Consider the following 22,836-nt stretch of genomic DNA (forward strand, 5'->3'; position numbering starts at 1 on the left):
ACTGCAGGCAAAAGCAAAGCCATGTCATGGAAGCTGCAGATTCCTCTTGGCAGGGCTGACATGTGAAGGTCGACAATGGGAATTCAGGGCTGGAGAGTCACTGAGGTAAAGCAAGGCCTGAAGGGCGAAGATTCCTCGTTATGCTGTGACTCACGGCACAGCACAGTGCTTCCAGAGCTCACAGCAAAGTGAGGAGCAGGAGCAGGAAAGATTTACTACAGGAATGAGGCTTAAAACAAAACCTTTCATGGGGTCTACTGACAGAACTGCAGGAGCTGAAATGTGACACAGACACCTCAGTCAGGGCCAAGACCAGTGGGAGAGGGACAACAAATCTGCCAAGGGTGTCTCACACACAGGGAGAAGGTTTGGAGTCTGTCTGCATGGAACAGCTGAAGGGAAATTAAATAAACAGCAGCGTCTTTGAGAATGACGGCGGTGTCTGAATGTCTCATTAATGCACCACAGAGAATAATGTCTGTCTCCAGATCACCTTGCTTGTATTGCAACTTGCGTGAAACCTTGGAGAAAGGAGTAAGTGAGAAAAACAGAGATGGAAGCAGTTCCTGCGATGGCTCTTGGGGGCTGTATTGTCACCTCCTCACTGCCCTTCCCCCCTGGGAACAATCCCTCCTCGCTGCTCCTTCTTGTCTGTTCAAATCACATCAATTTAAAAGGGTTATGAAAGGCTCTGTTTAATCAAATGTTTGTTATGTCCAGGTGTCTTTGTCTGTCTCCTTTCCCAGATTTATCGAGAGACAATTATCTCATGTTGGAGACTCTTTCCCCTTGAGGAACAATGAGAATATCCACTTAAAAATTAAAAAATAATTGGAAGAGCAGAATGTCTGTAGATGCTGTTACCTGTGCTCTGGGGCACAGTCCCAGCCACCTGGTGTGCTCCCCTTGCTGGAGGCGAGCTCTCCAAACTGGAACTGCTCTTTGCCCTGCAGGGTTAAGAGTTTGGTTCTCAGATATTCATAGGAAAATATCATAATAAAATAATAACTGAATAGAGTCTGACAGACTTTTCTCCCCCATCAGGAGTACAGACATGAGGAATTTCAAAGGCGTGACCAAGGCTGTGATACACCAAAGCCATTAAAATTCATTTAGGCTGCCCGGCAGTGGAAGAATAATGACACAGTGTATGTGCTTGTACAGTGGGAGCCACTGTGGAGATTTTCCAAACGCCTTGCAGTGAATGGAAGCTGCGTGTCCAGAGCCTCTCAAGTGCCACGATAAAAGTTGTTATTCATAAACCCACCCACCATTTAAAATAAATGGCCTATAGAGGGTAGTAAGTAACGCACGTACAGATTAACACATTTGCCCTTTGCTAAGTGAATACTACACTGTTCATTTTTGGTAGGAATTTCCTGTAGGCTCATAAATAATGCGTTGTGTGAGCTGTGTGCTCTCCTCGGGGCTGGGCACGGCCCCAGCACCGCCACAGCTCAGGGCACGTTCGGACGGCGCTCTCAGGCACAGGGCAGGGGTTCGGGGTGTCTGTGCAGCGCCAGGAGCTGGACCCAGCGGTGATTTCGGGCTGTTCCAGGGCTGTACGGAGCTCGGAGGGCACAGCCCGTGCGGAGCGGAGCCGCTCCCCGCGCCCGCCGTGCCCGCCCTGAGGCGGGGCCGCCGCCATGTTCTCCCTCCTGAGCGGCGCCCCCTGGCGGCGGCACTGCGCCCGCCCGGCGCGCGATTACGGCACCTCTCGCGAGACTTCCCCTCCCGCCCCGCCAAGATGGCGGCGCCCACGGAGGCGCGGGCCCGGTTCCGCACCCGGGACGTGCTGGTGCCCGGCGGCCCCTCCGACTTCGGCTCCCTGCTGCTTTCGCCGCCCGTGCTGGCGGGGCTGGAGGCCGCCGGCTTCCATCGGCCGTCGCCGGTGCAGCTGAAGGCCATCCCGCTGGGGCGCTGCGGGCTGGGTGAGCGGGCGGGCCGGGCGCGGGGCCGGGGGGCGCGGCGGGGCTGGCCCTCACCCCCGGGCCTCTCTTTGCAGATCTCATCGTGCAGGCCAAGTCTGGCACCGGCAAGACCTGCGTGTTCGCCACCATCGCCCTGGACGCCGTGCTGCTGGAGAGCCCCGCCACGCAGGTGAGCCGCTCCGGGACAGAGCCGCTGCTTTGGGGGAATGTGGCGTGGAAAGCCGTGAGACACCGGGACAGAGCCGCTGCTTTGGGGAATGTGGCGTGGAAAGCCGTGAGACACCGGGACAGAGCCGCTGCTTTGGGGAATGTGGCGTGGAAAGCCGTGAGACACCGGGACAGAGCCGCTGCTTTGGGGGAATGTGGCGTGGAAAGCCGTGAGACAGCGAGTTTTAAATCACCGCGGCCCTGGGTCTTGGCTCTCAGCGCCATCCTGCGGCTCTGATCCTCCCGTTTAATCCTTGCACAGATCCTGATCCTGGCTCCCACGAGGGAGATCGCAGTGCAGATCCACGCCGTGATCACAACGATTGGGATAAAAATGGAAGGCTTGGAGTGCCATGTGTTCATTGGAGGGACTCCTCTGGGCCAGGACAGAAGCAGGCTGAAGAAGTGTCACATAGCTGTGGGCTCCCCAGGTAGGGAGCAGCTTTGCTGGGCTGTGACCCTCCCCAGTTCGGTACCCCAGGGAAGCTCAGTGTGTTTGTTGGAAGCCTTGAGTGTGTTCGTTGTCATTAACTGGGCACAGCCCCAAAGGTAGCTGGGGAACACTTCAGAAGTTCAAGGTTGGCAGGTTTGGGTTCGTGTTTTTGAAGGTGTTTGTGCTTTCCCTCCCTGCAGGGCGGATCAAGCAGCTGATAGAGCTGGACTACCTGAGCACAGCCAGCATCCGGCTCTTCGTGCTGGACGAGGCAGACAAGCTGCTGGAGGAGGGCAGCTTCCAGGAGCAGATCAAGTGAGGCACAAGGCTTGTCTCGAGGCTCTGTGGTGACACCTGGCACCCTTGTGTACATAACTGCTGTGCTTTTGTCCCTCAGCTGGATCTACTCCTCCCTGCCCGTCAATAAGCAGATGTTGGCAGTTTCAGCCACCTACCCCGAGTCCTTGGCTGCTGCTCTCACCAGGTACATGAGGGAACCCACGTTTGTGAGGCTGAACCCCACGGATCCAGGCCTCCTTGGTAAGCAGATAGAAGATATTTATCTGATACCTAATAATAGATATTTATCTGATACCTCCTTGGTAACAGATAAAAGCAGAGAGACACAGTCAGCAGTAGATTAAAAGGAGGACACTAAAACCAAAACATGTGCCTTTAGAATGCGTGAGTTTTTGTAATTTCACCCCTGAGTTGTTCAGTTTAGGAATGTTGATTGCCAATGTTGATGTAGTGAATCTTGAAGTGGAATGAGAAGGTCTTTAAAGGCCTTTCCAACCCAAACCAGTCTGTGATTGTGTATTTTTAAAATACTTGTGACAAATGGAACTCTTTGCTTTTTCTATCCATTCGAAAAATGTCAGTCTTTTAAGAAAAACTCCTCCTGGAGGTTCTTTGTTTGCAGTTTCCCTTCAGCTGCAGCATCACATGTTTACAGAACCCTGTGCATGTTTTTATGGCAACTCCTAATCTGTTGTTTTGGTTTCCTGCTCAGGGCTGAAGCAGTACTACAAAATTGTGAATTCCCATCCCCTCCCACATAAAACCTTTGAGGAAAAAACCCAGCACCTGCAGGAGTTGTTTGGCAAGATTCCTTTCAACCAAGCCTTAGTCTTCTCAAATTTGCACAGCAGGTAATACATTTGGAACAACACCTGGACAAAGCTTGTTTGAAAGCAGTGGTTGTAATGTCCAGCCATGGGTAAATTTCTGTGCATGTGGAGAAATTCATGGGAGCTGTGAGGTCTCAGAGCAGTCTGCAAACTTCAGGTCTGAAATACAGCCTGAGGAATGCAGTGTGAAATACTGAAAATACCAGATTGCAGTCCTTGGCTGTAGAGAATAACCCAAGAATGCCTAGGTGTTGTTAGGCCTGGGGTTTTATTTCCAGTTTTCAGTGTGTGTGTTCCCTCAGGGCTCAACACCTGGCTGAAATACTGACATCCAGAGGCTTCCCTGCCGAGTGCATTGCAGGTAAATCCAGTCACAGTTTTCTCATTCCACTGAAATTGTGTATAAATAAGACCTAAAATAGGAAAATGTATCTTAAGTCATGTCCTGCAGGGCCTCTGGTTAAATGGTTGAGCACAGCATTTGAATCTTCATAGGTCTTTTAAGACTCAATCTACAAGGAAAATAATTGTTTTTGTACTGAGTTTTTGTACTGAGTTTTCCAGTTTTGTTTGTTCTTTCTTTACTCATTTGGAACTGATGTTTGAGGAAGTTTCTAACTTACTTCTGATGATAAAAAGCAGCATTTTCTAGAATGTGAGGGTATAAAATTAAGAATGTAACCTGCTTCTAATTTTTATCTTCCTAGGCAACATGAATCAAAATCAGCGACTTGATGCCATGGCTAAATTAAAGCAATTCCACTGCAGAGTTCTGATTTCCACAGACTTGGTGAGCTTTTAGTGCTTTCAAACAAGCTTTATTCAAATTCTATATCAAATTTATTAACTGCCCTGCAAGTTTTACAGCATGCAGGGGTTTTACACATAAAGTTACTTCAGGGGATTAGATAGATTTGGCTTGGAATTGGAGAGAACATCAATGTGCTGATAAAGCACCACGGACTGTGACTTCTTTTCACCGTGGAATCACCCCCATTCCTCATCTGCCTGCCCATGGCAGGGGCTGGAATGAGATGATGCTTTTAGAGCCCATCCAGCCCAGTCCATTCTGTGATCTGGCTCAAGAATAATTTTCAGTTTATCTGTTGCTCTGCACCTAAAAGCTGCTCTATGGGCAGTGTGCTGTGAGTGCTGGGGGTGACTGGGGACCCACATGACCCCACTGTGGTCCCTTCCAGTTCCCTGTGGTTCTGTATTTATTTAAAGCTCTGTGGAGTTACTCAGCTCTCGCTTTCTGCCCTTTTCTCCTCCTCCCTTGCTGCAGACATCTCGTGGAATTGATGCTGAGAAGGTGAACCTGGTCGTCAACCTGGACGTGCCCCTGGACTGGGAGACCTACATGCACCGCATCGGCCGCGCCGGGCGCTTCGGTGGGGACAGCCCTGCAGCCCTGCAGCCCTGCAGCTCTGCAGCCCTTGCAGCTCTGCAGCCCTGGGGCTCTCTGACTCTGCTCTGTCCCACAGGCACCTTGGGTCTGGCTGTCACCTACTGCTGCCGTGGCGAGGAGGAGAACACCATGATGAAAATCGCTCAGAAGTGCAACCTGCAGCTCCTTCCTCTGCCAGGTGGGCTCTGTGCTGGGGATGCAGCTGGGCTGGGTGGATTCCTGTTAGCCACAGCTCCAGACAGCCCCAGGGGGCTGATGTGTGCCTTCTCTGCTGCGGCTGCTCTGCTTTCAGTCCATGTTCTTCACACTCTGCTCCTGACATGCAGTGTTTGTCTTGAGCAGCCTTTGATGCCTTCTGTGGAGGAAATGTTCTGGCTCTTTAAACTCTTCCAAGAGTTGAAGGGATTGGTTTGTGGCCCTCACTTGATGTCTGATAGGCAATTTTGGGAAGCTTCACTTGGGTTCATGTGAGTTCCAGAGGGAAGGATGCACTTGATTGAGGGGCTGCTTGTTTCTCTTCTGTGCAGAGCCAATCCCTCCCGGAATGATGCAGCAGTTTGAAGATGGGGAGGTAGAAGTCAAACCTGCAATACCTACAGCTCCTGTGGTGAATTGTGACACTGTATGTCCTAAACCAGAGCAACCAGTGCTGCAGCCTGTCCAGAATGGCTTTTCAGCCATACCTCAGCCTCCCTCTCATCTGCCAAGGGATAATTCTTCTGTGGAAAGGCAAAAAAAGACTCCGAAGCAAAAACAGATAAAAAAGAGCACAAATCCTGCAAATGTAGAGAAAAACAGTAGAGTCCCTAAAACTTCCAGCAGTCACACAGAACAGAGGAATCGAGTCAAACCCATCTCCAGGAAGGATGGACAGCACAGTGCTCAGGCTCCAGATGAGGAGGCCTTAAAAAAAAATCTTCCCAAAATTCCATGCTTGTCTTCTTTCAAAAACCACCTCACCAGTCCCTGGAGCTTCTCAGATTTTGTTGAGGACTATGATTATTTCATTAAAGAAGGGTCAGAGAGAGAAGTGGAGGTTTTAAGTTTCTCAGGCCCAGGAGAGCAACATGAGCTGCCCAGAAATGGGGACGTGGAGTGGGAAGAGATGGAACATCACCCAGAGACAGCAGCAGTTGGGGATGAGTCTGCTGACAGTGATGGCTCAGCCAGCTCCAGGGATTCCTTTAATAGCAGGGCCAACAACTCGTGCTTTGAGGCGTTTTCAGACAGCCAGGACCCAAATGCTGTTCCCCCAGCTCAGCAGGGCCCTGCAGGTGTCTGTCCTGCACCAGAGCGGCCTCGGGAGCGATCCCACGTCCCAAGGCAAAATGAAGTGAGGAAGAAAGTCCTGAGACAAAATGCTAAACACAAGAAAAGCCACAACCACGGGTTCTGCAGTCCTGCCACGAGCAGAACTGAGGAGGAGCGGAGCTGCAGCCCCTGGGATGATGCTCCGGCCGAGGGCTGGAGTTACGAGCACTACTGGAAGTGCTACTGCGACGCCTGGCAGAGCTACTACACAGCACTGGCTCACTACAGCAGGAGCTACTGGCAGTTCAGCTCCATCAGTGCCTACCACATCAACTCAGTCTATCTCCAGGAGCTGCTGAGAGATGGGGACTGATGTCCTGATGCTGCTGATGGGACCAGGACCGGACAGGGTCTGTGACAGCAGTGCTGCTCTAAAGGACGCTGACAAGAGACAGACGTTGTTTGGATGAAGAAAAATGGTGTCTTTTTATAAACATCTGTGTCTGGTGAATGTTCTACACAGGTCCAGTGAAGCTGTTACAATTTGTTAATAAAAGGAAAAGAAAGGCAGCTGGATGCTCAGATGGAATCTTTACAATCCACAGTAAAAAAGAGGATGATAAAAGGCAGCCATTTCCACATAAGAAATGTCAGAAAGGAGAAAATACAGAACAATCCCAGTTGTATTTCATGGAATCCCAGAATGGTTTGGGTGGGAAGGGACCTTAAAGTTCACCTTGCTCCACCTCCCACTGTCCCAGGTGCTCCCAGCCCTGTCCAGCTCTTGGGCACTGCCAGGGATCCAGGGGCAGCCCCAGCTGGGCCAGGGCCTCACCTCCCTCCTGCCTTCCCTTCCCTTCCCTGTCACTGCTGGGTGAAGCTGAATTCCCTGGGAGACTCCATGGTCTGGTAAAAGTTGGTGATCATCCCATTTTCCCTAATTCTCTTGGTAAACACCAGGCACTGATTATATCCCAGTGAAGTGGCAGAGTGAAATGAGCATCTCAATGCCTGCATTGCTAATTTAAATCCAGTTAATTAACACTGCATAAATAACATTTCTATAGCAAGGTGTGCAGCAAGCTGTGTGGTAGAGGATTTAATTATGTAAAAAATGTGCAGCAGCCATAATTGGTCTGTCCCTCTGGGTGCAACAATATCAGACTTCCCACACTTACAGGAAAGCTTTAATTAGAAATGGAATTACCTATTAGTGTAAAACTAATTGATATTTCCTGTTTGGCTTGTACAGAGCTGTCCTGGGGCAGGAAAAGATGGGAGTGCTGGCTGGCTCAGGGTGCTGACCCTGGGTTGCCTCTGCACTAATTTTGAAAGTTGTTCTTTGTGTGCTCTGTTCCTGCCTTACTCCCTTTGTGTCACAAATGACTCCAGGGAGGGGCTTCCCCTTTGTCTCTGTGGCTGGAGAAGGCCAAGGCAGCAGGATTTTGCTTCCAAGATGAATTTTTGCAATTCCTACCATGGACAGAGAGGACATGGTAAGAGATGCACTGAAGTTTCTGCATTATTGCTGTCCTGGGACATCTCACTGATTTCATTAATGATTGCTTGGGGAAGAGTTAATTAGTATTTAAATGCAACTGGAGTGGCCTAGGTCAACACCCAAAGTTCTCCAAAAGAACCTCCCAGAAGGTTTTTAGAAGAAATTACAGCATCCTGTTGGTATTTGTGGCACATACTCTGTTTAATCCGGATTGGATACATCAGGTACAGCAGTGGCACAAGACTCAATACTGTAAATGATATACAAGTTTCAACATATGCACTACAATTCCAAAAGAAGACAACAGGAAACTTGGTTCTTCTAGAAAGTTGTTCTCAAATGAAGCTACCTGCAGTTGTGTCCAGTACATTTCGTATCTGTCCTCTGACATTTGTAAAGCAAAGCCCATTTAAAGTATGAAAATAGAAAATAATAAGGTTGAGAGCTTCTTAGAACAGAACTGAAGAAAACACCATTGCATTGGAATGCCATCCTGGCTTCTCAAGAACAGACCATCACACCAGTTCAGAGCCTGGGGTGGTCCCAGTGGTGCTGGAGCAGCGCTGGGTGTGGGGGGACCTTGCCCCAGCTGAGCTCTGGAGTAGCTCTGGTTTAACCCAGAGGGGAGGGACACACGGACACACACAGGGACAGACCTGACTGCGAGCAGGACAGGGACCTTCACAAGCTCTTTTGTTCCACCTGGAGCGTTTCTGGCCCAGGTTCTCCCTGGACAGAAGCAGCAGCTCTGGCTCAGAATTCCCTGTGGCGTTTTGGGGTCACGGATTGAGCTCCACTCAGTGCAGGAGGAGCTGCTCACTGCTCTACAGGCTGTAGGATTGGCAGAGAGGTGGAATGACTTCTTCCAGGTCACTCAGTGATTGCTCAGGAAATCAGAGTGATGCTGCTGATGCTCAGCTCCTGATGTTCACTGCCTTCCTTTTGCTCTTACAGTTTTAGAAAGAGAAAATCACCCTGGACAGTGTTTTTGGCAAATACAAAAAGCTTGGGCTCTAAACCCATGGATCTACTGCAGTTGGCTCCAGGTGTTGGAGAAAAGTGTTCTAAAACAAAACATTGAGATAGACTGGATGGGTGAGTGATGTGGAAAAGGTGTTTTATTCACTTAGCTTTAAAAGCAGAATTAAGTTTGCAGTTCAAAGCTACTGATGTTCACCAGCTCTCCACGAGTGCTGACTTTGTAACTGCCTTAGTCCAACAAATTAAAACATCACAAAGTCCAAGGGATGTTGCAACACATAAATTAAACATAAATTTTAATTTCCTAAATTTTCTTTACAATACATGTAAGATGCAACATGTTTGCAACCTCTTTACTTAAATAAAGCAAAATCTTGAAGGAAATTTGCATTCTTCAGCTGGTATTAATCTGATTTTCATGCACACACCTTGAGCTGTCTACACTAGAATGATGGATGCTGGGTTGCAGTACAGTGTATTAGCAACAGGTTTAGGTTAAACAAGTGGCATTGATTAAATTTGGTCTTTCTGGCCAATTAAAGAAAGATGTATTTTGAATTATCCATGAGCTTTATTCCACACTAAAGCCATGTGTGTTACTTAGGTTGTCGTTTTAAGGAAAATGAAAGCAAAAGGTGGCTTTTGGAAAGAGTAGTTGGAAATCAAAGCCTATGTGGAAAGGTATTTTTCATCATTTGCTGCCAGCTGGGAGTGAGCCCTGTTAGCAGCTCAATGCCAGGTGAGAAGAGAGGAAATCTATTGATAGGATAGGCTGAAAATCAGTGAAAATATTTTTCCTTCAGAAAAAGCTTTGGAAAAGAAATAAAATGCTTAGAAAAATGATATTTTTAATATTGCTTTAGGAAAATCTGAAAAAATAATGCCTTTCCACTTGCTTTCTGTACAAAGAATCCCTTTTTATCTCTTTTAAAGGAACTCTTCTAGAACTATAGAAAGTTACAAGGAATGAGAGGAGGGGGAAGGCTTTGAACTGAAGTGCCAGCACAGCACTGATGTTCTGGGCTCATGGGGCTGTTGTCAGAGCCTGCCCCTGTTCCTGGTGCTGTTCCTGGTGCTGTTCCTGGTGTTGTTCCTGCCCCTGTTCCTGGTGCTGTCCCTGTTCCTGGCAGAGGAGCCCAGCTGGAGCAGCCCCTGGAGCTGGGCCAGTGCTGGTTTTGTGTGGGCTCAGGGTACTGGAAAGGCAGGGCAGCACTGGGAGCACTGGGGGCACTGGGGGCACTGGGAGCACTGGGGGCACTGGGGGCGTGAGCCACATCCTTCAGGTGAAGTTCTGCCTCCAGAGCTCTCAGGAGTGGCTGCTCTCGGTGCTGTTTGAGGATTCTGAAGTTTGGGGAAGCCGTTCTGCCCCGCTCAGGTCAGGGATGAGGGGCTGCAGGGCGGCTCCCTGCTCTGCTGGGTGTCCTCCAGCCCCTTCCCCATCCCCATGCCAGGGATGCTCTGCTGCTCCCTGCCAGCCCTGCCAGGATGGATCCCTGTCCTGGCCCTGCAGGGGTGGATCCCTGTCCCTCCAGGGATGGGTCACTGTCCTGTCCCTCCAGGGATGGGTCACTGTCCTGTCCCTCCAGGGATGGGTCACTGTCCTGTCCCTCCAGGGATGGATCCCTGTCCCTGCAGGGATGGATCCCTGTCCCTGCAGGGGTGGGTCCCTGTCCCTGCAGCTCCCAGGGGTGCACAGTGCTCTCCTGGGTGCACCCAGGTTTTCCACAACACAAAGTTCCAGGTGCTTTCAGAAGCTTTACTTGGGCAACTTCAGAGGATAGAGGGAGCTAATGCCTCCATTGAAAATACTTTTAGCCCTGTTCCTCTGGGCTCAGACTTAATTCTGTGTGTTTTTATCCCCTGAGAGCCTGTGCTGAGGAGCTGACAGCTTGGGGCAGCACCTGCCCAGCCCATGGCAGAGGCACAAACCGTGCTTCCCCAGCAAGGAAAACAATTCCTGTCTTGTGGAAGAGAACAGGGGCCGTGGCAATCAGAGCCCAAGCAGCCAACCAGAAACTCCTGGAACTGGCCTTCCTCCTTCTTTTTAACCTCTAAAAATTGAATGTTATGCTCTCTTTTCCAAAAGGTTGATTGACAGCAATTAGAAGCCCCAATAGTGCTTTGGAGAGGGCTGCCACGATGGCTATTTACAGGTACAGAGATGTGAAGTGCCCTGTTCAGCACTCCACAATAAATCAGGAATAAGAAAGGCAGCACCAAGAATCCATGTGGAATCCCTGACTCTTTGTAATTTTTATTCCTTTCCCCTGTCAGCAAGGGGGAATTTCACCCTCACTCTGTGCCAGTGGAGATGAGGTTGCAGGGGTGGCAAGGGGTGGAGAGCAAGGCCTCTGATCTAGAAGGGCAGGGATGCTCAGGTGATGACAGTAAATGAAAATAAACCAAAAATTAAATTGAAACATCGAGAAAAAAACCTCAGTAATGGTAAGATTAACTGCAGTATAACCTCCTACAGGAAGCAGCAAAAGGCAGAGCGTTTTAATCTTTTAAAACAGGACTAAACATAGTTTTGGGTAACATATTACAGCACTGGAATAAATGACTGGAAGCTGGTGCAGCTACTGGAGGCTCAGCCTGCTGGTCCTGGGATGTTGGAGGGTTCTAAGGAGGGTATTGATTAATGCATCAGCCATTGCTCACTCACAGCAGGAGTGCTGCCAAAGCAGGGTGCAGCTCGTATGTGTAATCAGCATTAATTAGCTATACATGTATGTGTCTGTAATTAGTTCTATGGGTGTGTATATGTGCATATAAATATTACATCGGGAGAGGTTATGATGGATGGTAAAATAAATCATCCCTTTGCTGAAGCAGCCTCAAACACTCTTTTAACTGTGATGGTAAAATCCCTGCTCAGGAGGGGAACGGGACCTTTCCCTGTTCCCTCGGGCAGGGCACTGGCCTTGGCGAGGTTTGTGCATGGGATCAGCCAGACAGGGGGAGGTGGGGGATGTTCCTCACTCTGCCCTTCGTGGATCCCCCTGGAAAAGGGGGCTCCAGGAAGGCAGAATGGCAGGAAGGAGTTCCCCTTGGCAGGGGGAATCAGCTGTGGTTCAGGTCCATGGATTTCCTTGTGATGAATCCTCCCTGGAGGGGTCCCAGGATGAGGTACCTGGCAGGACCACACAGTGTTCTTCAGTTTTTGGTTAGCTGTTAGTTCATGATTAGGCTTTTCCCAAACTACCTGTAGAACTGTGAATAGAAAATGCTGTCTGTACCACACGTTAGCAAATGTTTTCCATTTCCAGTCCTGCTCCCCCTTCTCAAGCGGATCCTGTGCTGGGCCTGGAGAACTGAAATTGCTGACCTTGTCTATCCCCAAAATCAATGCAGCCCAGAAGCCATGGATGGGACAACTGGAGCCCTAAGACTGTGAAAAAGCCAAATACCTCTCTGTCCATGCAAGATATTTGGCTCTGGGGTTAATTATCAAGTATAAATCCAGACAGTATTTGGCTACTATTTACAATGGGTTATACGTCCAGTGCTAGCAAAGGAATTTCTATAGAGAAACCAAAAGGTAAAAAGCATGGGCATACATTACAAGGAACCTCTGTTGGACTCATGAACACTTGATGCAGTTGAGTTCAGTGCTTTCATTCTTTGCCATTTGTGTGTACAGTATTAAAAAAGAATCCTACCTTTTTTTTTTTTTTCCTTTTTAAAAATACAGAACTGTAGTCTAGTCACACTCTTACAAGTAAGTGATAACAAAAATAGAAAGCAGATACCCAGGTGGGACTAAAACTCTACTAAAGCCTGTCTTCTTTTTTTGTTGTTGTTGTTTTTGTTTTTCTCCACAAATATGTTTCCACAGACAATAATTAGCAGACAAACACACTGTTTGCAATTGCACTGTATTGACTTGAAAGGCGGATACAAAATAGTCTAAATGGGGATGTTTTCCAGGGTGGGAGGTGTGTGTGGGGTGTGTGCACAGGGGGTGCTGGCCCTGCCCTGGAGCAGCTCTGCACACTCACACACACACAGCCATGCAGGGGACTGCTGTGACAGGTGGCTTCTTTTGTCTAAATCTCTTCCTATAAAAGAAAAAAACCAAAAAAAACCAAAACAAGTGAAATTTTGGTTGGTTTAAAGGTTCTGCTCCATGAAGGAAAAAAAAAAAAAAACCCGAACAAAAATTCACAAAATCCATTGTTTTTTTTTTTTTTCACCTTTTCAGTCATTTCCTCATGAATAAATATTATCCATTAAAAACCTTTAAAAAGGTGCTGCGATACACAGTGTTATATTCCGCTCGTTCCTCCGGCCGTGCTGGCTCACCCAGCGCTGCTGGCCCCGCGGGCCCGGCTGTCCCCGGCTGTCCCCGGCTGTCCCCGGCTGTCCCCGGCTGTCCGGGCCGTGTCCCCACGTTGTCCCAGCGCTGTCCCCGGCTGTCCCCGCGCTGTCCCGGTCCCCAGGGCCGCTCACAGCGCCGACACCTTGACGATGCTCGGAGCGTTGGTGCCGGGGCTGCCCGGGCCGGGCCGGCTCTCGCCCTCGGGGGTGAGCGCCGGCGGCGTGGGGATGCTGATGATGGCCGTGGTGATCTGCGCGGATTTGCAGTTCGCTCTCAGCCCGTCGTCTGATTTCATGTTGAGGCTGGAACGACTAGAAAACAAATTTAGTGCTCGGCTCGTTTCTCGACGTGAGGCGGGAGAAGGGATGGGAACGGTTGTGGCTCTTAATCAGGATCTTATTCAGCTGAAATGATCAAAGACTCCATTCAAACGCCCCTCCCGTTCCTGCAAGGCACCGTTTACGTCTACACACGTTACACCGAGTTTGGCAATGTTCCCCCGGGTAGGAGACAGCTTTTCACGGGGCAAATTGCTCTGTTTCCATTTCCTTCTTGCATAATTCTAGTTTATTTAAAAGGACGTCTAAATACGCTGTCCTGTGTAGTGCATCTTTTCAGAGCACAGGTAGCTCTTTCTGAGAATGTTTTCTTGCATTTCAAATACCTCTTTCATATTCACCGTCCCTTGATCTTTTCTATTTTATTTCTCTCTGCAGCAGTTTCAAGGATCTGACAGCTGGGAGCATTCTTATTAGATCTGCATCAATTGCATCCTATAATTAATTACGGAGGGAAAATGATAGGTTGATTTCTGTGCATCTGCACAGCTCCAGGAGTCTGCTATTACCAGCCCAACATGTTCATTTTCAACACAAGGCCCGTCCTTTCAAAATGTAAAGCTGGCAGTGGGGAAGCTGTTGCTGTTGTTATCTCGGAGTGACTCACCAGAGGATGGTTTCTGATCCTCAAACACCCAGGAACAGAACCTGCTCCGATGCCTCGGGCACAGCCTGAGCGTGGGGCAGCCCCAGGGCCTGGCTGCTCCTGCCAGTGGGAACCAGCACACCCAGCTGATTGAATTCCACACAAAAAATATCTGAAAAGCTTTTTTTTTTTTCTGTCTCCATCCTTGCCCAGTTTGGTAAGCAAGTGAAATAAGTGTTGACATTTAAAATATCACCAGCATCCGATTTAGCACCCAGAACAGTTGACATTCCCCTGAATTACTGCTTCAGGTGCTGGTTTAAATTATTGTCACATTGGAACTGAAATAGCTGGAGACTTGTTTTATGCTTATTCATTCATAATTCATGCTCTGAAGTGCCCTTCTGGCATGAAGTAATCACTTGCTGCCCTAAAGGCAGCTTTGTTTCTACATCCCTTTGATAGGAGTGGGGAGAAGAGGAATGGGACATTCAGAACCAGCCCTGCTGCACAAAAAACTTATTGGGCTGAGGGGGATTTAGCAAATAATTTACTATTTGCAGGAATTATATGGTGAATAAATGATTCTTTTTCAGCAATTTATGTATAACATGAAATTTTAAACATTTTCTATTAAGGGACACTTCACCTGTGTCCTTTATGGCTTTTTTAGGTCACAGCTACTAAGACACCATTGTGAAATCACTCTTATTTGCTTCCCAGTGATGCTTAGAGTGGCAATTTAGACTTCTGGACACTGAAAATCAGTGGAGTGTCCCAGGGGGAACACGTCAGCTCTCCCACAGCTCTGGCCAGCAGACACTGGTTTTACCAACGTGCCCATTCCCAGGGGAGCCTGTTCCGTGTGCTACCACCCTCGGGGGGAAGAACCTTCTCCTGATATCCACCTTCTCCTGATATCCACCTTCTCCTGATATCCACCTTCTCCTGATATCCACCTTCTCCTGATATCCACCTTCTCCTGATATCCACCTTCCTTCTCCTGATATCCACCTTCTCCTGATATCCACCTTCCTTCTCCTGATATCCACCTTCTCCTGATATCCACCTTCCTTCTCCTGATATCCACCTTCTCTTGATATCCACCTTCTCCTGATATCCACCTTCTCTTGATATCCACCTTCTCCTGATATCCACCTTCCTTCTCCTGATATCCACCTTCTCTTGATATCCACCTTCCTTCTCCTGATATCCACCTTCTCCTGATATCCACCTTCTCCTGATATCCACCTTCTCCTGATATCCACCTTCTCCTGATATCCACCTTCTCCTGATATCCACCTTCTCCTGATATCCACCTTCTCCTGATATCCACCTTCTCCTGATATCCACCTTCTCCTCATATCCTGAGTCTGGCTTTAACCTGCTTCTTCCCAGGACAGCCAGGAGCCGCTTCCCCTGGCTCCTCACTGGGAGGGACAAAGATGCTGCCACCATCCCCTGCCCCCAGCTGCAGAACAGCCCTGCCAGCCCTGCAGCTGGACACAGCTGGACACAGGCCTGCAGCTGGACACAGCTGGACACAGCTGGGCACAGCCCTGCAGCTGGACACAGCTGGACACAGCTGGGCACAGCCCTGCAGCTGGACACAGCCCTGCAGCTGGACACAGCCCTGCCAGCCCCGCTGAGCACGACCCCTGCCCGTACCTGGTGGTGAGGGAGGGCTGCTCGCTGCACTGGATGTGGATGGTGCTGAGCTCCTGCATGCTCCGCAGCCGCGTGGCCGGCACGCTGGAGTTGGGCAGGTGCGTGGTTTTCTTGCTGCGCCGGGAGCAGCAGGACGTGGCCAGCCCGGGGTGGCTGGACAGCGAGGGGCTGCGGGATGAGGGGTAGTTCTGCATCGAGCTCTCCATGCAGTTCTGCTCGAACAGCTGCTCGTCGATGAACTCGTGGTTCTGGCAGGGAGAAGCAGAGCTGTCAGTGCCTGGGGGCAGCCCCTGCGCTCGCTGGGGGAGATGCTCTCTGCCCCTGTGCCCGGACAGGGCCGCACCGGGCAGGTCTCAAAAAGAAATTGCTCTGCCCTCACTGCAGCCAGGGAAGATTTTGCTCTCCTGTGTCAGCAGGGAAACGAGAGGAGCTGCTGCACTGAGCAAAGCGGGAGGGCCCCACTGCTGCCTTGCTCACACAGTCTGAGATGGTCAATCTGCTGGGGTCAAATCCATAGGGCTTGAATTTCTGTTCATTTTTTTGTCTGGATTCCAGAATGGTCTCAGAAAGTCTGGAATGCCACATGGTTATTAAACCCAAAAGGAGTTCACTCTCCTTTTCCTTTGTGCCCAGGGACAGGATTGCATTTTATTTGGATGATCACCTGGCCATGGAACTTAGTGCTTGCTTTGGCTGCTGGGTTCAAAGCATCCCTGCAGTGCACGAGCTGGGAGGAATAAACACGGCAGTGAAGAGGGGGAAGTGTTCAGGGGGAAGGAAATTCAGAAATCTGTAAAGAGCTTTTGTGCTAAGGAACAAGAAATCCTGAAAGAAAGAACTCATATGTGTGGCTGTGAACACCCAGGTAGAGTGAACAGACTTCATCTGGTCCCTGTCAGCTTCAGAAGAGATGGGAAACAAAAGCAACCATGCTGAAGGCAGCCACCAGATCACTGGAACAAGAAACAACTCTCACAGGGAACAAGAGCACTGGGAAGCCAAAGGGAGCCACGTGCACAAACACCCCAGGACAAGAGCAGAACGAGAAGTGAGCAAACACTGTCCAGACATGTCACAGAGACCACAGAGAAAACAGATCGAATTGAAAAGGAAATACCTTGATGGTGGAAGTTCGTACAGATAACAGGGGATCATCCACAAGATAGGACAATCCCTACGGGACAACATGCCAACAGAAGATAAAAACACAATTCATTGTCCATTCCAGCATTCAGAAGTTTAGTCCCAGCACTGCATCTCTCGCCTCAGCATTCCAGCTCGAGTTTGAATGGGCAACAGAACCTCCTCTCAGGCCCCTCAACCAGAATCCTTCTGACAATTCAGCTTTTGAGTGTTCCGTTCATGGAAGCACAACAAAACCCAGAACAACTTTATCACTTTGATCTTTTGAGAGCCAAAGGCAAAGACAAAGAAGGTTTCAGCTGCTGATTCACAAATCCCAGATTGGGATTGTTTTGCTGTTGTGTCACCAATGGACTGTGGGGTTTGATCAAACTCTGTGAAAACACAGAAGAAGGGTTGGGGTTGAAGGACTGGGTTCAAGGCACTCAGCACTTGGAGAAAACACAGCATGTGAATGTCCAGACTCAATCTGGGAGCTGGAATGAGAGGGGAAGAATCCTCCTTTTGTTTGAACAAACTCCATCTGCTGTGGGAATATGACAAAGTAATCTCTGTTGTGGCAGCTACAAGTGCTCCAGGGCCACTTTGTCATCTGACACAGCAGATCTGTGACCATTCACAGCCTCTCAGCTGGAAGTGCGTGCCAGTGACAACCCAGAGACCAGGCCAATAAATAATGGACTTTGAGAATCCTCTGCCTACTTTCAGGAAAGGTGAATTGCCCATTGAAACAAGCTTGCAACCATGGTACATTCCTCATTCCATTCCTGCAACTTGCTCACAAAATGACTCTTCAGTGTTTAAAAATGTTTTTACTGTGATTTAAATTTTCTGTTGCACAGTCCTTGAACAGATTTCATGAAGTACAGATCTCCACACAAACCCATCAAACTTTCTGATAATTCCAGACCAGAATCCAAACCTGCTGCTTGATTTGGTGCTACACCATGGCAATAACTGGCTGAGAAACAGGAGGGAAAACCCCACTGTGCAGATTCTCCTGCTGAGTTTTAACCAAAATTCAAGTATCACTGTTATTGCCGCTGTTTGCTGAAAAAGAGGAACATTTGGAACACTGTCAATTCCTGTGACTCTGTCTGAGCAGCTTTGTGAGCTGGAAGCCATCAGCCTTTGTTGGTGAGGTGGGCTGACACAGACAGGGCACCACACCACTAATTAGGGCATCACACCACTAATTAGGGCACCATGCCCCAAATTAGGGCACACTTTGGCCAGCTCCTTCAGCTCATGAGTGATGGAGCAACTTGTGCAGCCCCAGAGATGTTCACCTGCCCAGGCACAGCTCAGAATTTCAGTGAGCCTTTCTACAGGAGCAGACCCTGCAGCTTTTTTGTTCACGTTTCCAAATGAAAGTGTTTTTGTGAAATGTGGGTCATGGTGCTGAAGGTTTTAGGCAGAAAGTTTTAAACTGAAGAGTCAGGTTGTGAAATATCTGCTGGTAATGTAACATTGAAATAAAGGCAGCATGAGTTGTATAAAACAAATTCATTGATACAGGAAGAATCAGTCCACTGCCCTTGGCACAGGGACCTTTAGAGCTCGTTGGGCTCAGGTCACTGTAATTAATTACTCAGCTTCTTCCAGTGTATCTCTGAGGCCTAAGTGGTGCTATTCCAGCACAAGCCAAACTATGGAAGTGAAGGTGATTTGTCTAAAAGAAACCCTTGCAAGTCAGAAATCAAAAGTACATTTGATGATGGATGCAGATAGAAAAATGCATGAATATTTCAAGTGTTAACCTCCCTTCATTCTCCCTAGAATGAATCATGGTCTAGATAATGTGTTCCTTTACTGCAGAACCTTTTATATAAACCTGGAAGCAAAACATATGTATCAAATAAATATCTGAAATGTTCCCAAAGACTTCTGCATACACAATCAGTCAGTACAGCAAAGTGAAACTCTGGCTCCCAACACCTTGCAGGATGCAAACAGAAAAGTCATGCTGTACAAACTGGCTTTGAGATAAATCACCTGCCCTTGCAGCCAGACAGAGATGAGAAAAGATGTGTGCAACCTTTAAACCCTTGAACAGAGTTCATCCCCTCTGAGCCATCCCCAGGGCTAAAGGTTATTTTTCGCAGGCCGTGGTTTGGAGTCCCCAGCAGCATCTTCCTCCCAAGGCAGCAGAGCTGTCCCTCAGTGCTGCCCAGCACCAGGGATGGGGGAGAGATGTGTGACCCACAGCACAAGGGAAATGCACTTTGGGTCTCTTTCAGGAGCACTGAAGAAATGAAACATCCTCTCTCTAGGATCTGCCTAACCTCTCTCTGGAATTTCTGTGTGTTCAGATGAAGTACAAGGCGTAGGGACTGAGGGGAGCAGCTAATCCCATCTTTATCCCTCTGCACAGGAATTATTCTTTTCAAGACAATGAAGCAGAAGCACACAACCCACTGCAGACTGTTGTGGGGAGCCCAGGAGGAGCAGCAGCCCTGGCAGGGAGTGTGGCAGGGTCCCTGAGAGCCCCCCGTGTGGAATCTCCTCCCGGGAGCCCGGCTGGGGAAGCTGTGCTGGTACTTACGGTTGTTTTTTCCAGGCAGTGCAGCAGATGGTGGTGTTGGCTCTCGATTAAGGAGGTGCCTTTAGTCATGTGCTGTTCCTCTTCGGTGGATCCCTGAATAGCCACAGAGAGAGGAGGGGAGCAAAACCCAAAGCGGGTGTAAAAGCAGGAAAACAAACAGAACCAGCAGCACCAGCGGGAGCTGGCACAGGGGTAAACACAACAATTTCAGTGCTGCCGGCTCTCGGGTTTTTCTCCTGACTCTTAGGAAGTTTCCTCAGGTTTTTTCTCAGTGATTTCACTTGTCCACCCCAGTGGACTCGGGCTGGACTCAAACCCTGTGTGTTTCTAGGTGTTCTTTAGCTGGGCAGGAGGAGCGGGCAGGGCTGCTGGCTCACGATGCCAAGCTCAGGAATCAGAGAGCAAAGAGGAAAAGCCTTTGTGCTGCTGTACTTTTCCAAAAGCCATTAAGACTGATCTTGCCATGACCTTTGAAGGGCAGCAGATGTGCCCTGACCTGGAGCCTGCGCTGGAGGCCAGGCAAAGCTGTGCTGCTCCCCTGGCTCTGCCTGGGCTGGCCCTGGTGCTCAGGGCAGCAGGACAGCACACTCCAGCTCCAGCCAGAAGGGTATTCTCTCAGTGCTGCTTGAATTTCCAGTCTCTAAACTGCCTGTGACTCCACCAAGGTTAATCTGTGGTGTGTCTCTGAGGATGAATGCTTTCACAGACCATGAGGTGCGTTAAAGCAGCAGTTGGGTGGTGTCAGATGTTCCCAGTGCCTCAGAAGTAAGGGGTGTCCTCCCTTGTGGCTAAATCTGGAGTAAAAGATGGATGTGCATGGTTTGAACGCTGCTCAGGGGAGGAAATCTTGGCAGAACATCTTGCCAGGACATTGCTTGTTGCTCTCAAGAGGATCAAATTCAGCTGTGGTTAAAGCATTGCACCTAAACACGCCCCTGTGTGCCACTGCTCCCTGCAAGGGCCTGCTCTGGTCCTGGCTGCTGCTGGGATCCTTAAGTGAAGGAATAACTCTGACAGGTGCCAAAACACAGCTGAAGTGGTACATTAAGGAAGCCGACTTCCTGAACACAGAATTAATAAATTCCTGTGGGAATGCATCTTAGGCAGGTTATGGATTTTTTGTTGCTGTCGTTTTGGAAGATGAACATTCCCAGATGTATTTTTAGAAGTGGCCTAAAAACAAAAATCAGTTCCATTTTTCTTATTAACAATCCTCCTGGTGAGGTAACACATCCAGCAGGTTCTGCTGGCTCCTGCTGGGAAGACTGACTCCACTGGAGTCTGGGTTGGAATATTTCCCATGGAGCTCCTTGGAAGCCCTAAAGCAGAGATGATGCTGCACTAAAACACTGGGAAAAGAGAGAGCAAGAGCACATATTGCAAACAGTATCTTTTTATGAGGATTTGCCTGAGAGGAAATGGAAATGGGAGCTGAAAGCCAAGACAGAGCTTCCGCAGCTCTGGCAGGAGAGCCAAGGCAGTTGTGAGGAGTTGGCAGCACAGCCCAGCTCTGCCTCCCATCACACGCTGGGCTTGGCCCTGGGGGAAGGGCTCAGGGGACAGCAGTGACCAGGGATGACCTCAAGTGTCAGGGACTGGGACTTGGACCTTATCTTCTTTGGGATTCTTTTCAGTCAGCTCAGTGTCTGCAGAAGCAAAGAGCAGAACCTCCGAGGCCATCCCAGGTGGGAAGGAGGCACAAGATCTGCAGGAACAGCTGCCCTGGGCCAGGGCCAACATCCCAGGCACTTGGCATTTTGGGAGTGGTGCTGAGGAAAGGGATCCTACAGACGTAGGTTGCGCATCAGTGGTTCCTGTATTACTGCAGGCAAACAAAATCTGGGTCTTCAGCAGAAGGGTCTGGCTGCAGTGGAAGAGCTGGTGGGGGAAGGAGAGGCAGGGATGCCAGTTTTGCCAGGATCTGATGCCAGTTACCGTTCAGTTCGCTCTTGGAAGACGTTCAGTGAACTGCTGGTCGCTTCGGGGGAGGCTGCAGCACACTGAGGTGTCAGTTCTGAAATCCAAAATTCTTCCACTTTACCTGGATTTTGGTGCTCCATCAGTGGGGCCTGCTGAGCTGCTCCAGGGGCTGGGCTGGCCCTGCCCAGTGCTTATCTGGGGCTTGTGAAAAAGCTCCAGAGCTCCCGGCCTCCTGTTCCTGGGATATTCACCTCCTGGCACTGCAGCTAAAAGGGAATTTCAGCTGTACAAGGAGATTAGTGCTAAGAGGATATGTAGGCTGCTGCCATGGGAAGAATCTCACCATCCCTTGAGCACTTTTGACATAAAGCCCACTAAAAAAATCTCTAAATGAGACAAAAACAGTCTGAGTACTTCGTGTCTAGATGGCAAATGCCACAAATCCACACGTTTGTGGAGCACGAGTCCGCTCTGTCGCTGGAATCTCCTTCCTGCTGCTGTCCTCGGATGAATCCTTTTCTTTGCCTTCTCTTCCCTCTGATGGGAGGCTCCAGGCTGGAGACCCTTGGAAGGTGGTGTCAGTGTGTCCATCCTGGTGCTGGTGGAAGCACACCTTCCAGAATCCTGAGCTCTCCTGCCTTTCCAGGCTGTTGGTTTGGCTGCAGAGCCCAGCCAGGGACGGCGTGGGGCTGTCACTGCTCGGTGACCAGTGCCACACGACCTGCTGGGCCTTGTCAGCCCGTGGCACCGTGAGCCCCGAGCTGTGGGATCCCTGGGGATGGCAGAGAACATCTGCTGGTGATGGAGGAGCTGCAGCTGGAGCTGCTGCTGGGGGATGAGGCAGCTCTGTGGCAGCCTGGCCACGTGCAGCCCGTTCCTGTTCACACAGATCCTGGGCAAGGTGTCAAAACAGGCCTTGGACCTGAGCAGGGAAGCAGTTTGACACTAATTTCACTGACAAATATGCACAGTATGGAGATAATATTTTTGTGCCTATTATGGCAGCTACACGAGCCGTGTTCCTTTATGTTTTTACAGCTTAAAAAATTTGGCTGTCTGGACTTGCTGTCATTCACATTTTGTACTCTTTAGAAGAGTTTGCTGCTCAGCCATGAAATGAAAGGACATAAAATCTTGTCTTATGGAGTTAAGCTGGTCATGTTCACCTGTAGGGAAGAACTCTCTGCAGTTCTGTAATTATTTAGTGTCTCTACTGGGGGAGGGAGAGACGTGTTGGGTTTTGATTCTGGCCCAAACCCTTCTGGGATTCTATGATTTAGGGCTATAAGCCCACCAGGAAGGAAGTTACAGCCAGAAAACCTTGTGAAAATCTGCTGCAAGAGCTCCTATAGACCTAAATTTAGTTATTAATGGGTAAAAAAAAACCCCTCTAGAACCTCTTTAGAAACGTTTCTGTTTTCCTTCCTGTGTCTACAGTAGCTTTGTAGCCAAAATGATCCTTTTCCCACTTAT

General features: G+C 49.3%; 2 protein-coding genes across 5 annotated transcripts in view; one reads left to right on the top strand and one right to left on the bottom strand.

Moving 5' to 3' along the window:
* Positions 1 to 1,739: 1,739 nt before the first annotated feature.
* Positions 1,740 to 9,226, top strand: DDX20 (DEAD-box helicase 20). The gene is made up of 11 exons (XM_005529394.3): positions 1,740 to 1,931; positions 2,006 to 2,100; positions 2,401 to 2,569; positions 2,772 to 2,886; positions 2,969 to 3,111; positions 3,584 to 3,722; positions 4,004 to 4,062; positions 4,409 to 4,491; positions 4,987 to 5,092; positions 5,186 to 5,287; positions 5,637 to 9,226. The coding sequence occupies exons 1-11, from the start codon at positions 1,748 to 1,750 to the stop codon at positions 6,731 to 6,733; spliced, it is 2,292 nt and encodes a 763-aa protein (XP_005529451.2). The 5' UTR covers positions 1,740 to 1,747; the 3' UTR covers positions 6,734 to 9,226.
* A 3,477-nt stretch (positions 9,227 to 12,703) lies between these two features.
* The window catches only part of KCND3 (potassium voltage-gated channel subfamily D member 3), a 104,705-nt gene continuing 94,572 nt past the window's right edge, over positions 12,704 to 22,836 (bottom strand). For 3 of the 4 annotated variants that reach the window (XM_088067015.1, XM_088067016.1, XM_005529280.2), the window contains exons 5-8: positions 19,444 to 19,536; positions 16,873 to 16,929; positions 15,756 to 16,003; positions 12,704 to 13,474 (exon numbers count right to left, since the gene is read on the bottom strand). In XM_088067015.1, the coding sequence (XP_087923141.1) occupies positions 13,291 to 13,474; positions 15,756 to 16,003; positions 16,873 to 16,929; positions 19,444 to 19,536 (582 nt within the window). In that variant the 3' untranslated portion in view covers positions 12,704 to 13,290. The remainder of the gene's footprint in view (positions 13,475 to 15,755; positions 16,004 to 16,872; positions 16,930 to 19,443; positions 19,537 to 22,836) is intronic. The other variant, XM_005529281.2, reaches the window with a different exon arrangement.

This window comes from Pseudopodoces humilis, chromosome 26 (genome assembly GCF_049639895.1).
Source record: "Pseudopodoces humilis isolate 2021_Gansu_Grassland_sample_001 chromosome 26, ASM4963989v1, whole genome shotgun sequence".
Classification (NCBI taxonomy): Eukaryota; Metazoa; Chordata; class Aves; order Passeriformes; family Paridae; genus Pseudopodoces; species Pseudopodoces humilis.

Bases quoted from the DNA above. Each gene is read 5' to 3' on its own strand.
- DDX20 (XM_005529394.3), top strand. From the start codon at position 1,748: ATGGCGGCGCCCACGGAGGCGCGGGCCCGGTTCCGCACCCGGGACGTG. The intron at 2,570-2,771 runs GTAGGGAGCAGC...CCCTCCCTGCAG, and splicing joins CATAGCTGTGGGCTCCCCAG to GGCGGATCAAGCAGCTGATA. The intron at 4,492-4,986 runs GTGAGCTTTTAG...CCCTTGCTGCAG, and splicing joins TTCTGATTTCCACAGACTTG to ACATCTCGTGGAATTGATGC.